At 41.7% G+C, this 12,465-nt stretch overlaps 1 protein-coding gene across 1 annotated transcript; it reads left to right on the top strand.

Annotated features, from left to right (window-relative positions):
- Nucleotides 1–1,843: 1,843 nt before the first annotated feature.
- On the top strand, nt 1,844–10,660 carry LOC306792286 (KN motif and ankyrin repeat domain-containing protein 1-like; the record flags this gene model as incomplete). Its single annotated transcript, XM_079289359.1, is given in 12 exon segments — nt 1,844–1,880; nt 2,716–2,765; nt 2,769–5,298; nt 5,796–5,951; nt 6,387–6,495; nt 6,588–6,764; nt 6,838–6,925; nt 7,609–7,828; nt 8,569–8,711; nt 9,119–9,319; nt 9,521–9,619; nt 9,703–10,660. Coding segments are annotated over 12 exon segments (3,873 nt in total). The 3' UTR covers nt 9,766–10,660.
- Between the last annotated feature and the right edge of the window lie 1,805 nt (nt 10,661–12,465).

Consider the following 12,465-nt stretch of genomic DNA (forward strand, 5'->3'; position numbering starts at 1 on the left):
GAAAACCCCCGAAACATTCTGTCCACCATCAGAAAGAGTTTTGCACCAACATCACATCATAGTTGAAGTTGAACTTCTCTCAACGCGACCACAAGGCGTCAGGCTTAAGCAACACACAGCCTTGCAAACTAAAATGTTTAAATCGAGTCAATATTTGCAATAATTTCCTCTTTAACTGGAGAACATCTTATTTCCCAGGAGTGCATACCTGTTGAAGGAGGTTGTGTGGGTGTCATAAGGTGAGGGGAATTATAAGGGGAATGATAATGAGGGCTGTCTGACCACCTGGCTGCAAAATTGTGAAAAGGGGGGAAAACTTTTGGTCTATTCCACAAAACAGGAAAACAGCCTTTCTAGACTGAACCACTGTGTATTGTGACCCCTTAAAACAAAGCAGTGCCTCCTTGACCTCTTTAATGGAAGCTGTAGGCCAGATGTTCACCAATTATGGTCATGACCAGTTCAAAGAGTTTCCTTTTCCATTTATTATTTAAATTGTTTGAGAGTTTTAATGATCTACTAAATTAGAAGAAAAAACAATTGAATTAGAGGAAATTCTGAAAATAAAACATTTGCTGAACCCTTTAGACTATTTGACTTTATGATACTGCAACCAATGAAACAGGTATTTTAAGACACTTTGAGTGTCTCAAATAGTGATACAGTCGTAGTGGTGGTCTAAAGCAACCCATTTCTGTGGGTAAAATAAAAAATAACAACAAATAACAAACTTTATCTCTTCGTTCTAATTCTGTTTTCCGAGCATTTTTTTCTGTCTATTTAACTGCAAAACTTGACTCTGCTTCCCTACAAGGAGTTTTCCCAAGTCCCTCTGTCCCATTCATCTGAAAGCAGCAGAAACTAGTACTTTCGGTCACTGTGGCCGACTCTAAAGACAGCTTGCCAAACTTATTGGAGTTATTGCCTGAGGCTTGTTGTCGTGTGTTCACTCTGGCTTCAGATGAAAATATCAGTGTTGAGACAGCTTGAGTTTGTTGTTGAATATATATATACTTTTATATATATATATATCTATATATATATATATTTGACACCTTCATGCAAAATGTTTCATGTTAATGATTCATGTTAAGACAGCAAAGGAGATTGTTGATGTTGAAAGCAATGTATGTTTACATAATTCCTTATATACTGTGATATTCTAGCTCTATTTCCATATTCTTCTCATACTTTCCTTGTTTGTACATTAAATGTTCTTTTCTCTGTTGAGTCATGATGTAATCTTATTTATACATAAAAACACGACTCGGCTATTCACTTGACTTGCAAGTGTGACCCCTATGAGGAGGGAAAAATATGTACTGAACAAGACACTGACAGAACTGTGTGTGTGTGTGCTTTGCTCTCCTTCAACCCCCCCTGTGCTGAGAACAGAAGGTGCTGCTTACTGATGAGAAAGTGATACGGCATTGAGATGCAGTGAGTCACTGTTGTGCACTGAGGCTTAGCCCTTTTGCTCACTGTACTTTTTGCAGAATTAACTATAATATGTCATGGCCTGGTATTGCATTTCCTGTATGTAAGCATTGTAAGGTCAGCTGTTATTGATTGCTGGACCTGGGCTGGGAGAGAGAGAGAGAGAGAGAGAGAGAGAGAGAGAGAGAGAGAGAGAGAGAGAGAGAGAGAGAGAGAGAGAGAGAGAGGGAGAGGGAGGGAGAGAGAGAGAGAGAGAGAGAGAGAGAGAGAGAGGGAGAGAGAGGGAGAGAGAGAGAGAGAGAGAACACAAGTGATGTAGTGGCAATACATGAACAGTGGAAGCTAGTTATCAAGAAGTGAATTATAGTTGCAATGCTCCGTTATTGATACTTTGTGACTCACATTCATGGCTCAAGGCAGCTACATCTTGAGAAATGTGTCAGGTAACTATTTATTTTACTTTCCAAATAGCTTAAATGTTAGTTTTTTCTTGATGAAGATTTCAAAACTGGATATGTATTATGTGTAATGCATCAAATATACCTAGCCTTTTAGGGGTTGTAATGGAATTTTAAAATAGCAAAGACTGGAATATTTCCATTAAACACAGATTACATTTACAGTTTAAATAAAGTCATTACTGTTACATGAATTACAGTTTTTATTATGCCAAGCATATGATAAATGAAAACGATTTTTGTTGATTTTTGTGTGTTCCCTGAATGGCTGAAATACTTGAAAGATGACTGTGGTTGAGAAAACCTGCCAACATTTGGTGAGGCATTTTGAGGGAGAGTTGCATCGTACCGGTAATTATAGAGTGGGTTCAGTCTATGTAGAGAGACATACCATTTGGAGGGAAGTGACTACTGTCTACACAACTGCTAAATCCTCCTCTGTCCCTCCTCTTCTTGTGGGACAGCCGAACAGAGTTTATAGTCAAAAACATTTCGAGGTGATAGAAAGGAAGGCTCTAGACCCGAATACAAACGGTCGCTTATGAGAGCGTAACACTAAGGTAAGGAAAGAAAAAAGAGACTAAGGGCAGAAAGTATATAGCATGAAGCTTTATAAAGCAGAGAGAGATTTACGTTTAAATTGTATATTGTTTTTGTTTGTGATGGGTTTACTATTGTACATTTAATGTGTAGTTTTGTAAGTTTCAAGAAAGAGATTTTTTAAACTTGTTTTGTATCACATGCAATAAGGAACATGGTAAAAATGTTATACTCAAAAGTACTAAAATATGGTTTCCCACTGCTGGTCTAACAGGTTAAGACACTGAAGAGTGCGTTCCTAACTATCTGGGGATTGACTACGGTTATCCGTGAGACGTGGACTATCTCAAGAGTGTGAACAATTTCCAACACGGTGCCACCATTAAGCGGCTAAGCCTTAAGAGGAGGCCCAGGGTGGCCGTCAATAATGAGGAGAACGCACAGAGTGGCATTTCATCCAGCCAGTGGCATTCAGCAGAATCCTTGTCACCATCAAGCAGTGATGATACAAGACTACTGGGCATGTCTTCTATAACCAGAGGTCGACCTCCTCTTCCTCCACCACATGGTTCCTCATTGGACAACAAACCCCCCAGGAATGAAGGACCAGCAACCTCTCAGATACCCGATGAGTCAAAGCCTCAGCCTGCTGCAAGATCTCTTGCTTTACAAAGACAAAGCCCCATGGTGGAAAAGACCTCAATGGAGACCCTCAAACACTTGGATCAGGAGGTGACGAGGCAGCCTCCACCTCAGCCTCATCCCCGTCGTCGACTGGCCAGCTTTGGAGGGGTAAGCTCCCATGGGTCGCTCTCCCCCTTCACTGGCCTGGGCGCATATAATCAGAACAACAATGGGAACAAGCCTACTGGCTCAGGAAGTGATGTCCACCGTAGCTCGTCCCTGGGCAGTAGAGGCAGCACAGGATGCCTCAGGCTGAGTCCACAGAGCTCTGGTAGAACCACCTCAGTTACAAGTCTCGGCCCCACGCACCTTCAGCATGTCCGTGACCAGATGGTGGTAGCTCTGCAGAGGCTGAAGGAGCTGGAGGAGCAGGTCACAATCATACCTATCCTCCAGGTAAAAATCTCAGTCCTTCAGGAGGAAAAGAGGCAACTGGTCTCCCAGCTCAAGAACCATAGTGGCAACGAGGATGGGAATGATGTGATCTGGAAGAGAGCATGTAGCATGGAAAAATCTGGCATTGAGAACAAGGTGAACGTGGAGGAAGGACTTGAGGGCATAATTAGTGGTGACTGCACTGACCTCAAGGAGTTCAGGCAACTGACTGAAGAGATGCAGGCATTGGAAAGAACCATCAAGGGCAGGCATTTGCAAGAGTGGCGTGGAAAAGACCAAAACCTTCTGCATGACAAGGCTATCAAATCAGTCGCAGTTGGAACTGATAAACATATAGATACAGCTTTGTCTAAACCTACAAAAGAAAACAAATATGTGCACACTGATCACGTAGAGGTGAGGTCAATTGGAACAGAAGTGTCTGAAGTTAATCTTGGAATTTACACAGAACGGGAAGCAGAGATTGATGCCCAACAACTAATAATTGGTGCCTTGAAGGAGAGAATTAGTCACTTAGAAGCCGAGTTGAAAGAATCCGTTCTCCAGACAGAGATGAGCCGTCTAAAAACGGAGCTGCAGGCTGCGGGAGCGAGGAACCGAGCTGATAAAGCTTCCTTTGCTAGACCATCCACTGTGAGCACAGGCACCGAGGCAAGGCCTCACACCACAAGCCAGGGAGTTGGTAATCACACAGAGCTCCAAGATGCCAGCATAGGGGAGGCAACAGAGGTGAAGACTGTTGGAGTATCTTGCTGCAGGCCTGAGCTGAGGGATGTTTGCACAGGACCAGATATGCCAATGAGGCACTGGGAGGTCAGGGAGCGAGTGGAGACCATGGAGAAGGGCGTGGGGATCCAAGTCTTAACAAACACACAAGGAGTTGGGATGGAGATAAAGTTATGTGATGCAGAAACCAACACGGAGGTACCAGTGGAGAATCTGTTGTCTCGGAAAAGAAAGACTAAGTATCATTCGGTGGGTTGTGGGGACTGTTCTGTTGATGTGATCATCTACGAGGCAAAGGAAGTAGTTTCTCAAGGTATTGCCACAGACCAAGTCAGAGGCGTGGATCTGGGAATCATGGCTTCACCCCAGACAGCTTCACAGCGTACCAACACTGTATCCAGTTCAGTGTCTCGCTTTACCAACACCAGACATGCCTACAACACAGACTCCAGCACTAATACTGTCCTAAGTACCCAAGACAAGCACACCAACACCACTCAGACTGTTACTAGGACAGTGTCAGTAGGCAACAGGGTCAAAGACGCCAAGTACACCCCAGAGACCCGCACGATTGGTGTAGGAACTACAAATCTGCAGGGAAGTGCCTTAAAACAAACACCAGGGACAGTCAGCAAGGTAACCCGAGACGCTGGTGTTGGATTCACGAACATTAATGAGAATTTCCTGGTTGGGTTGAAAACTCGAAATATGGCCTCTGGACCCTCCCGTCTCCCTGACCCCATCAAGACAAGGAGCATCGGTGTAGGCGAGGGGAGGATACGGGATTTGTCAGCTTCATCCAGGACACCTGACCAGACCATCCAGCAATGGTCACAGTCCAAGTGGGACCCCGAGCTGAACCATTACATAGAGAAGATGCATTGGCTCCTTAGGGAGCACGGGGACCTGCTCACAGAAGACCACCACGCTCAGCAGAGGGATGCGTTTGTCCAGCAGCACAGTAGCAGAGGAAGTGCCAGCTCCCAGCTGTCCTGCAAAAACAAAGCTGCAGCACAAGGAGGGACAGAAGTCCACCGTTTAGATTCTCAGGAACCAGGTAACACTGTAGCTTCAGTTCATGTTAACGCTACCCTGTGGAGTTTTATGGAAAATAAGAAGATACATTTTAATGTAGCTTATACACTCAAAGCATTGTGTGTTTACATCCAAGTTTACGTTGGCTAGCGGTCTTCTTTTTTAGTTATTGTGTTGGTACAATGCTTTGTTTATTGGCATCTTACGGCTACTAGTTCTCAGCCAGTGGAATAGCCAATCAACACCATATAGCTTGTTAAGCCTTTGAATTAGGGATGCCTTCTCTTCGTCATCTCATCAGTCATTTTGGGCTTCGTCAACAAATATCTCTTCAGTGAATTTTATGCGTTTTTCATCCTGAATGACTTATTTACAAAACACATCTCTGGAAAACACAATATTTAAGTGGTGCTTTTTTGTGATTCTTTGGGGAACTCGGTTATTTCTGTATTCTGTATTCTGTAACGCCATGCTGTTACTATTCAAAAACGTCACTAATATCTTCTTCCTTTGTCGCAGTCAACAGAGAGTTTCAGTCACCATCTCAACTCTTAGCTGACTCTTCTAAGTGTGACAAAGCAAACCAAAGTATCTGCCAACAAGCCGGCAGTGATTCAGAAGTGAAGAGAATGATACAGATGTTGGAACAACAGACATCCTCAGCAGCTCTGCAAGGTAAACATGTACGTGTGTGTGTGTGTGTGTGTGTCAATGTGTTATGAGAAATACTGAAAAAAATGTGGTGGGTAAGAATTATGTCTGTGAAAGTAAAGTTTAAAAATATTTTACTTCCAGACCGCTACCGTGCCGAGTTTAAACTTTCGTTCGGCTAAGAGGAAGTGGTTGCCTTTGGCTCGGCATGTTGGCTTTCAGAGGGATACACTTGTAATGCTTGGAATGATGTGTGGTTTTGGAGGGCGCCTCGTACCGCATACCAGTTTGTGGATGAGGGTCTAAAATTGAATGGCTTCGTAGGAGGAGCTGGTGTCGGCGAAAGCCTTCTCTTTTTCTCTTCCTGTCTAGATTGACCTGTGGGTTTCTACATGTTTATTTAGATGTGTTGTATTTGAAATAAGTGAGATGTTTAGATGGTTGATTGATCTCTTCCAGACAGGTCAACTGACGGCGCTGTGCTGCGGTCTGTAATGAAGAAACAAAATGGTGACCAAGGCTGTCGCAGCAACAGGAAGAGCATGAAGTTCATGAGGGTGACAACAGGGTAATCATCCTGTTTCTAAACTGTTATTTCACAATAAGACTTTCGTATCTTAACATATCCTCAGTGTGTTAACTCCTGTGTTTTGCCCTTAGATTGGACCCCGTGTCATCTTACGAGCTCTCTGCCAGTGAGAAGGCCAACTCTGAGGTAGTGGAGAGGAGAGGAAACAAAAAGTCAAAGGAAGCTTCTCAAGATGGAACGCAAGGAAGAAAGGGCAAAGGTGGCTCCAACAAGGGATATAAAGGTTCTGCAAAATCACAGACACAGAGGTAATGTAGTCCAGGAGGTTTTCAATGTTGACATTCCACAATGTGATCTGAACCTGCATTTTATTCCTTTCAGGGGTAACATAAGTGAAACGATGTTTTCTGCCTGTCAAGCCTTAAAGATGCATCTGAGTGATAACACGGCTTTATCCAGCGGGGAATTGGTATGTTTTGTTCATTATATTCAGCATTAGAGCCAATGACGGTCACTGTGTGTGCGTATATGTGTGTGTGTGTGCGTGTGTGTGTGTGTGTGTGTGTGTGTGTGTGTGTGTGTGTGTGTGTGTGTGTGTGTGTGTGTGTGTGTGCGCGTGAAATGGTATGTCACTGAATGGGTGTGGAGAAATGCTGAGGCCGGGTGTGTTCAAGTGTGCCATTTAAAAAGAAATGGCTTTGGCAATGGATAGCAAAAGCACAGGAATGTGTCGGCGCTGTAATTTCCTGTGATTGCATTTATCCTGAACTTGAAAACAATGATACTTAGTTATAGAGACGATTCACTTCCACAATAAGTTGGTATACAAATCGAGAAAAAGAAGTATGTTGAGTAGGTAAATCAAAAAAGATTTCCTGAGACATTCTCAATTTTTGTATGGATTGTGTGAAGACAGAATCCTAAACCTCTTCCTTTATGATATATCTTTAGACATTTTAACAGTGAGTTGTTGCTTTGAGATGCTCTTTGTGAGTTATTTCAGTCGCATCTTTGTAATAACAAGATGCTCCTTTGGATTCAAACTCCAAAATTTCTTTCCACGCTGAATTATGGCAATTTGCAAGGCATTTATGAAAGTATACAAACACATCGATGTTTTTGTTTCTTCCATTTTGTTTTTGTCCCTTGCAGCATGACTGTCTACAAACACTCCAGCAAGAGTGGTTCTCTGTGTCCAGCCACAAGTCAGCTGCTGCTGACCCCACGGGGGATTACTTGTCCACGTTTCGGGTCATTTCACCACAAGTATTGCAGCATGTAGCTAATATGGCCGACGGCAATGGCAACACAGCTCTGCACTACAGTGTGTCTCACTCCAACTTTGGCATTGTCAAGAAACTGCTTGATGCAGGTACAGTAATACTCACAGGGACACTCGAGGTCTTTATGTATTCAACGTTCTGGCTCTGTGCTCTGGTCCAGTGTCGTCTGTAGACATTGCTATGCTCTGCAATAGCCACTAGGGGGCAAATAGGCTACACTGTGTGATTGAGGGAGATACTTTGATCATGTACAGTCAATTCCACTCATTGACTGAAAATAAATGAATTTTAGAAATCCACCTTGTAAAATCATAATGAATTGTTTCTCCAGCTCTGCACAGGTCTGAAAGGCATCAAACGTTCAGATATATAAATTAGGGCTGGGCCATTCAGCGGCTTTAATCAATAATAATTGAACATAGGCAAACATTGAATATGTGTTCTAATGGAGGAGATCTAATACTCTTTCTTATTTATCATCCAAACGCTTTACTACAGCTTTCACAAGTCAAGGCAGGTGGAATAGAAGCATATAATCAACTCAAACGTAATGAGCCTGATCCACTGTGTCACAGAAATATTATGTTTGCTATGTTCCCGATGGGAAAAAAAAACATGACAAATGATGTTTAATGTGTTGCTTGAAATAAAAACTTTGGTCAAATACCTCCTGGTCCTGAAAGGCAAGTTTAACTCCTAAATGTCTGTGTCCTCTATATCAGAGAATTAGAAAATATGAATTCTTATATATATAATTCTTCCACACATTTTTCTGCTTTCCTCTCATTTGTCTTTTATTTTCCCGGCTAATTGACCTCCGTCACTACAGAGGTGTGTAACGTCAATCAACAGAACAAAGCGGGTTACACGCCCATCATGCTGGCTGCACTCGCTGCTGTGGAAACTGCAGAGGACATGAGAGTTGTGGAGCAGCTCTTCACAAAAGGAGACGTCAATGTCAAGGCCACCCAGGTCAGTCTGTTCAAAGGTAATTGTAGTGGGGAGGGGTGTCCCGCAGCTGCTGTATTGTGTCCATATGTTGCTGGTACGACTAAAACTGCTTGTTCTCGATTCTTTAATACTATCAATTTAGATGTTTGATCTCTGTGGGGTTATTATTGTTGTGGTAGGTTTTGTTTTTCTGTGCACATGTGATGTAAAAGTACTAATACTGCATAGATTTGAAGAAAATTGATCACTGTCTTTTTTTTTACCCACAATCAGTCCGGGCAAATGATCAGATCATTTTTTTAGCGCGTGCATATCTTCAATGTGTGATCCGTCTGATTCTGCAAACAAGCTATGATTCTATATGTGAGAAGTTCAAGGATTCTGCATCATTATCCGTATACTTCCTGCGTTCGACGCCTGCCGTCCAGGCCGGGCAGACGGCTCTGATGCTGGCGGTGAGTCATGGCAGGATGGACATGGTGCAGGCGCTCCTGGCACAAGGGGCGGAGGTCAATCTCCAGGACGACGAGGGCTCCACGGCGCTGATGTGTTCAAGCGAGCACGGCCACGCCGACATCGTTAGGCTGCTGCTGGCACAGCCCGGCTGTGATTCCAGCCTGACTGATAGTGTACGTGAGTCATTGCTGCTTTGTCAATGCGATGGCTTCAAGCTGTGACGCTGAAGCATTTCAACTTTGTTTCACATATAGAATTACGAAAGCAAAGAGTGAACAAGGTTTTCCATTAAATATGTCAGGGAAACAAAGGCGCAGAAGTTGCATATCATTAATGTACAGTACGTTTTTTAATCTGAGTTTGTGTGTTTACAGGATGAAAGCACAGCCTTGTCCATTGCTCTGGAGGCAGGACATAATGACATTGCAGTGCTCCTTTATGCACATGCCAACTTCTCCAAAGGACAGACAGGGGTATGTATTTTCATATTCATTCAAACTGTATCTGCGGGTAGTTCTACAACAACTTTTTTAATTTTGTTTATTTGTCTTAACAGGCAGCTGCTCGTCCCAGCGGCAAGTCTCTCTCCTCTTCTGGTGGCAGAAATCTCTTTGAATGAGGCGATGCCCCAAAACCTGAATGGACGCTTCTTGAATCGTATTCATGTGGCGATTCAGCATCGAAGCCTTCACATCAAAAGGGGGAGATTTTAACAATGTCAGTTCCAAACTTATAGCTGTCAGACAATTGACTGAATGACTATTCTCTGCATAACACTGCAATGTGTACTATAATGTAACTCAGCAGGTAATATATGCATGGCAGAATGTTTTATTATCATATCGACATACTATGGCTTCAAAGTTTCTTTAATCATTTTTATTGTCTTTGTAAATTATATTAAAATGCAACATTTTAGAACTGCAAAATACAATATGATATAAGAAGTAGCATCAAAATCATTAAGATTTTTGAGTAAAGATGTAAATAATAAATATGATCATTTAAAAATAGTTACAAATAGCCTTGATTCTGTCAATTATTCTGAAAAAAACATAAATCCTAAAAGTATGTGAACTTTATACATCCATATTTTTATTGTAATGTAAAAGAAATAAATGTATTTGCATTTATAAGTTGATACTTTTGCTGTATCTGTACCGCTTCACTGGAATAAGTATGAAGCATTATGTACAGTTTATTTAAAACATCATCATCTTACCCCTAAAACTACAGCCACATGCAACTACAAGTAACTGCAGCGCTTCTGTGTCTGGCTGCTGGCATCAATCTCATCTCACTCTTTGCAAGAGAGCAAATAGGCCAAAATGCCAAACTTCTCATTTAAGTGGTGAATAAAGCTTATCATCATTGACTGCAACGCTCCTCTGTCATCATAACTGTATTACGTTCTTTTCAGTTGAATTTTAAACAATCTTTGATAATATCTGTACACATTTACAGTATATTTGTAATATACATTTAATGTGAGTGATATATTTATTATATTGATTTCTGGGTAAGATTAGACCGAAATAGTTTTTTCCAGTTTATTTCTACTGTTGGCCGCTGATCAAATGAAGTAAAGACACTTCCAAATAAGTGAGTAAAAACTTTGTTGTGGAGCCAGTTTTTCTTCTTTTCACTTTACAGCAGGTTTCAATTTCACCAGCTTTCAGTGGGCGTCTTGGATGAATGTTTTCTCACATTTCTCGGTCTAAGTGACTCAACCAATTGGGGAAAAAAACGCCTGTTGAAACATCAGTGGGTATATTCAACAACTATCCCCCGTTTTTTGCCTGGCAGATACCAGTTTGATTCCCCCCCCCCCAGATTTTGTGATTTTGTTATAAGGTTAAGAAATCATAAACATTAGTGAATTTACTCTCTATTTCTTCTTTAAGTATTTGCCAAAATTTCAATCATGAAGATATATTTGAAGTTGGTGAAACAGGGACTCATTGGCTTGTGTGTCTGTCCCTCTGCATTGGTGTCCTGCATGATTTACATTTTGCGTATTTGTAAAGGTTTTGACAGTGGTGCTTGTTACATCGTGTCCCATTAATGAGAGCTTGTGCATGTGTAACTGAGAGCCCTCTGAGTCACTTCACAGCAACGGCAATAAAATACAAGGTCCAACCTCTAAATTTGCAGTTGCCATGGTAACGATCAGCGGGTTTGAGCGAGTGGTTCTTGGGAACATAATGCTGAAATGATATCTCTGATTTCATCCGGGGTAGCTGACCCAGTCACGTTACATTGGCATACTCTGTGAGTAGAAGCTTAATTACACCTTATTATGTATTCGAATAGATTTTCATAGAATAAGCAATCTTCAAAAGCAAAAATGAACATAATAAGGGCTACCTTATTTTTTTAAAACATGTCATATGAAACGGGCCTGCAAGCCAAATCCCCCTGTACTCTGAGCCAATAAATACCGGCAACATAGAGAGCTGCTTCAGTGTGCAGAGGACTACAGTTTACAGTACAGATGTTGCTCATATGAGAAAGAAAATGAGTTCTCTGCTGAAGGAAAAAGGAGTATTTCAGATATTATTAACAACACATTTTAAATGATGCTGACATTATTTTTGACCGCAACTAAATGCGATATAGTTGGACCTTTATTCTAGTGACTGGAGGTTATCAAACTCGGCAAAAGTTTTTATTGCATGCATTTGAAAATGTCACATTATGGAGCTGACATTTTCTCTTCCAATAAATTACAGTGTAAAACCTCCAAAAAAGTAAGTTACAGATTGATGTAAGAATCTATTACAGAATTCATGGTCATCAAACAAGATGTTAGTGAATCACGTTGACATTCAACATGTTAGTTGATGAATGGTTTGCTTGATCTTTGTTCAATGTGTTATCAGCTGGTAAATGAAGTTCTGGCATTCTGAAAACACATACAAACAGAATGTAATGGAGAGTTTGAAGTCTGGAAGAGGCTTCAGAATGAGCTGTAGCAAGTGGTCGCCATAAGATTTACTGTCAGAGTCATTAAAGGCCACGCAAACACTTTATCCTTTCATGCAGCATCTATACCAAGAGTGATGCTGCCCTACATCAACACACCATTTTTGCCAAAGTGGAAACATTTTTGGTTATTCCACATGTTTTTGTCAGGGCTCCTCCCACTGGATCGAAGTGGACGGGGCTTAGTTGGAAAAGTGTGATGTTGCATATTTCCTTGCACCGATCAGGATTTAGCAATGTCTGACTCAAGCTCAGGTTAGGTGTTGACTCTTGATACATGATAACCAAGGATTTCTTTCCCCCAAACTTGAATTGGGATTTTCTGCCCTGAATA

The sequence above is a fragment of the Melanostigma gelatinosum genome (genome assembly GCF_949748355.1).
Source record: "Melanostigma gelatinosum genome assembly, chromosome: 18".
Classification (NCBI taxonomy): Eukaryota; Metazoa; Chordata; class Actinopteri; order Perciformes; family Zoarcidae; genus Melanostigma; species Melanostigma gelatinosum.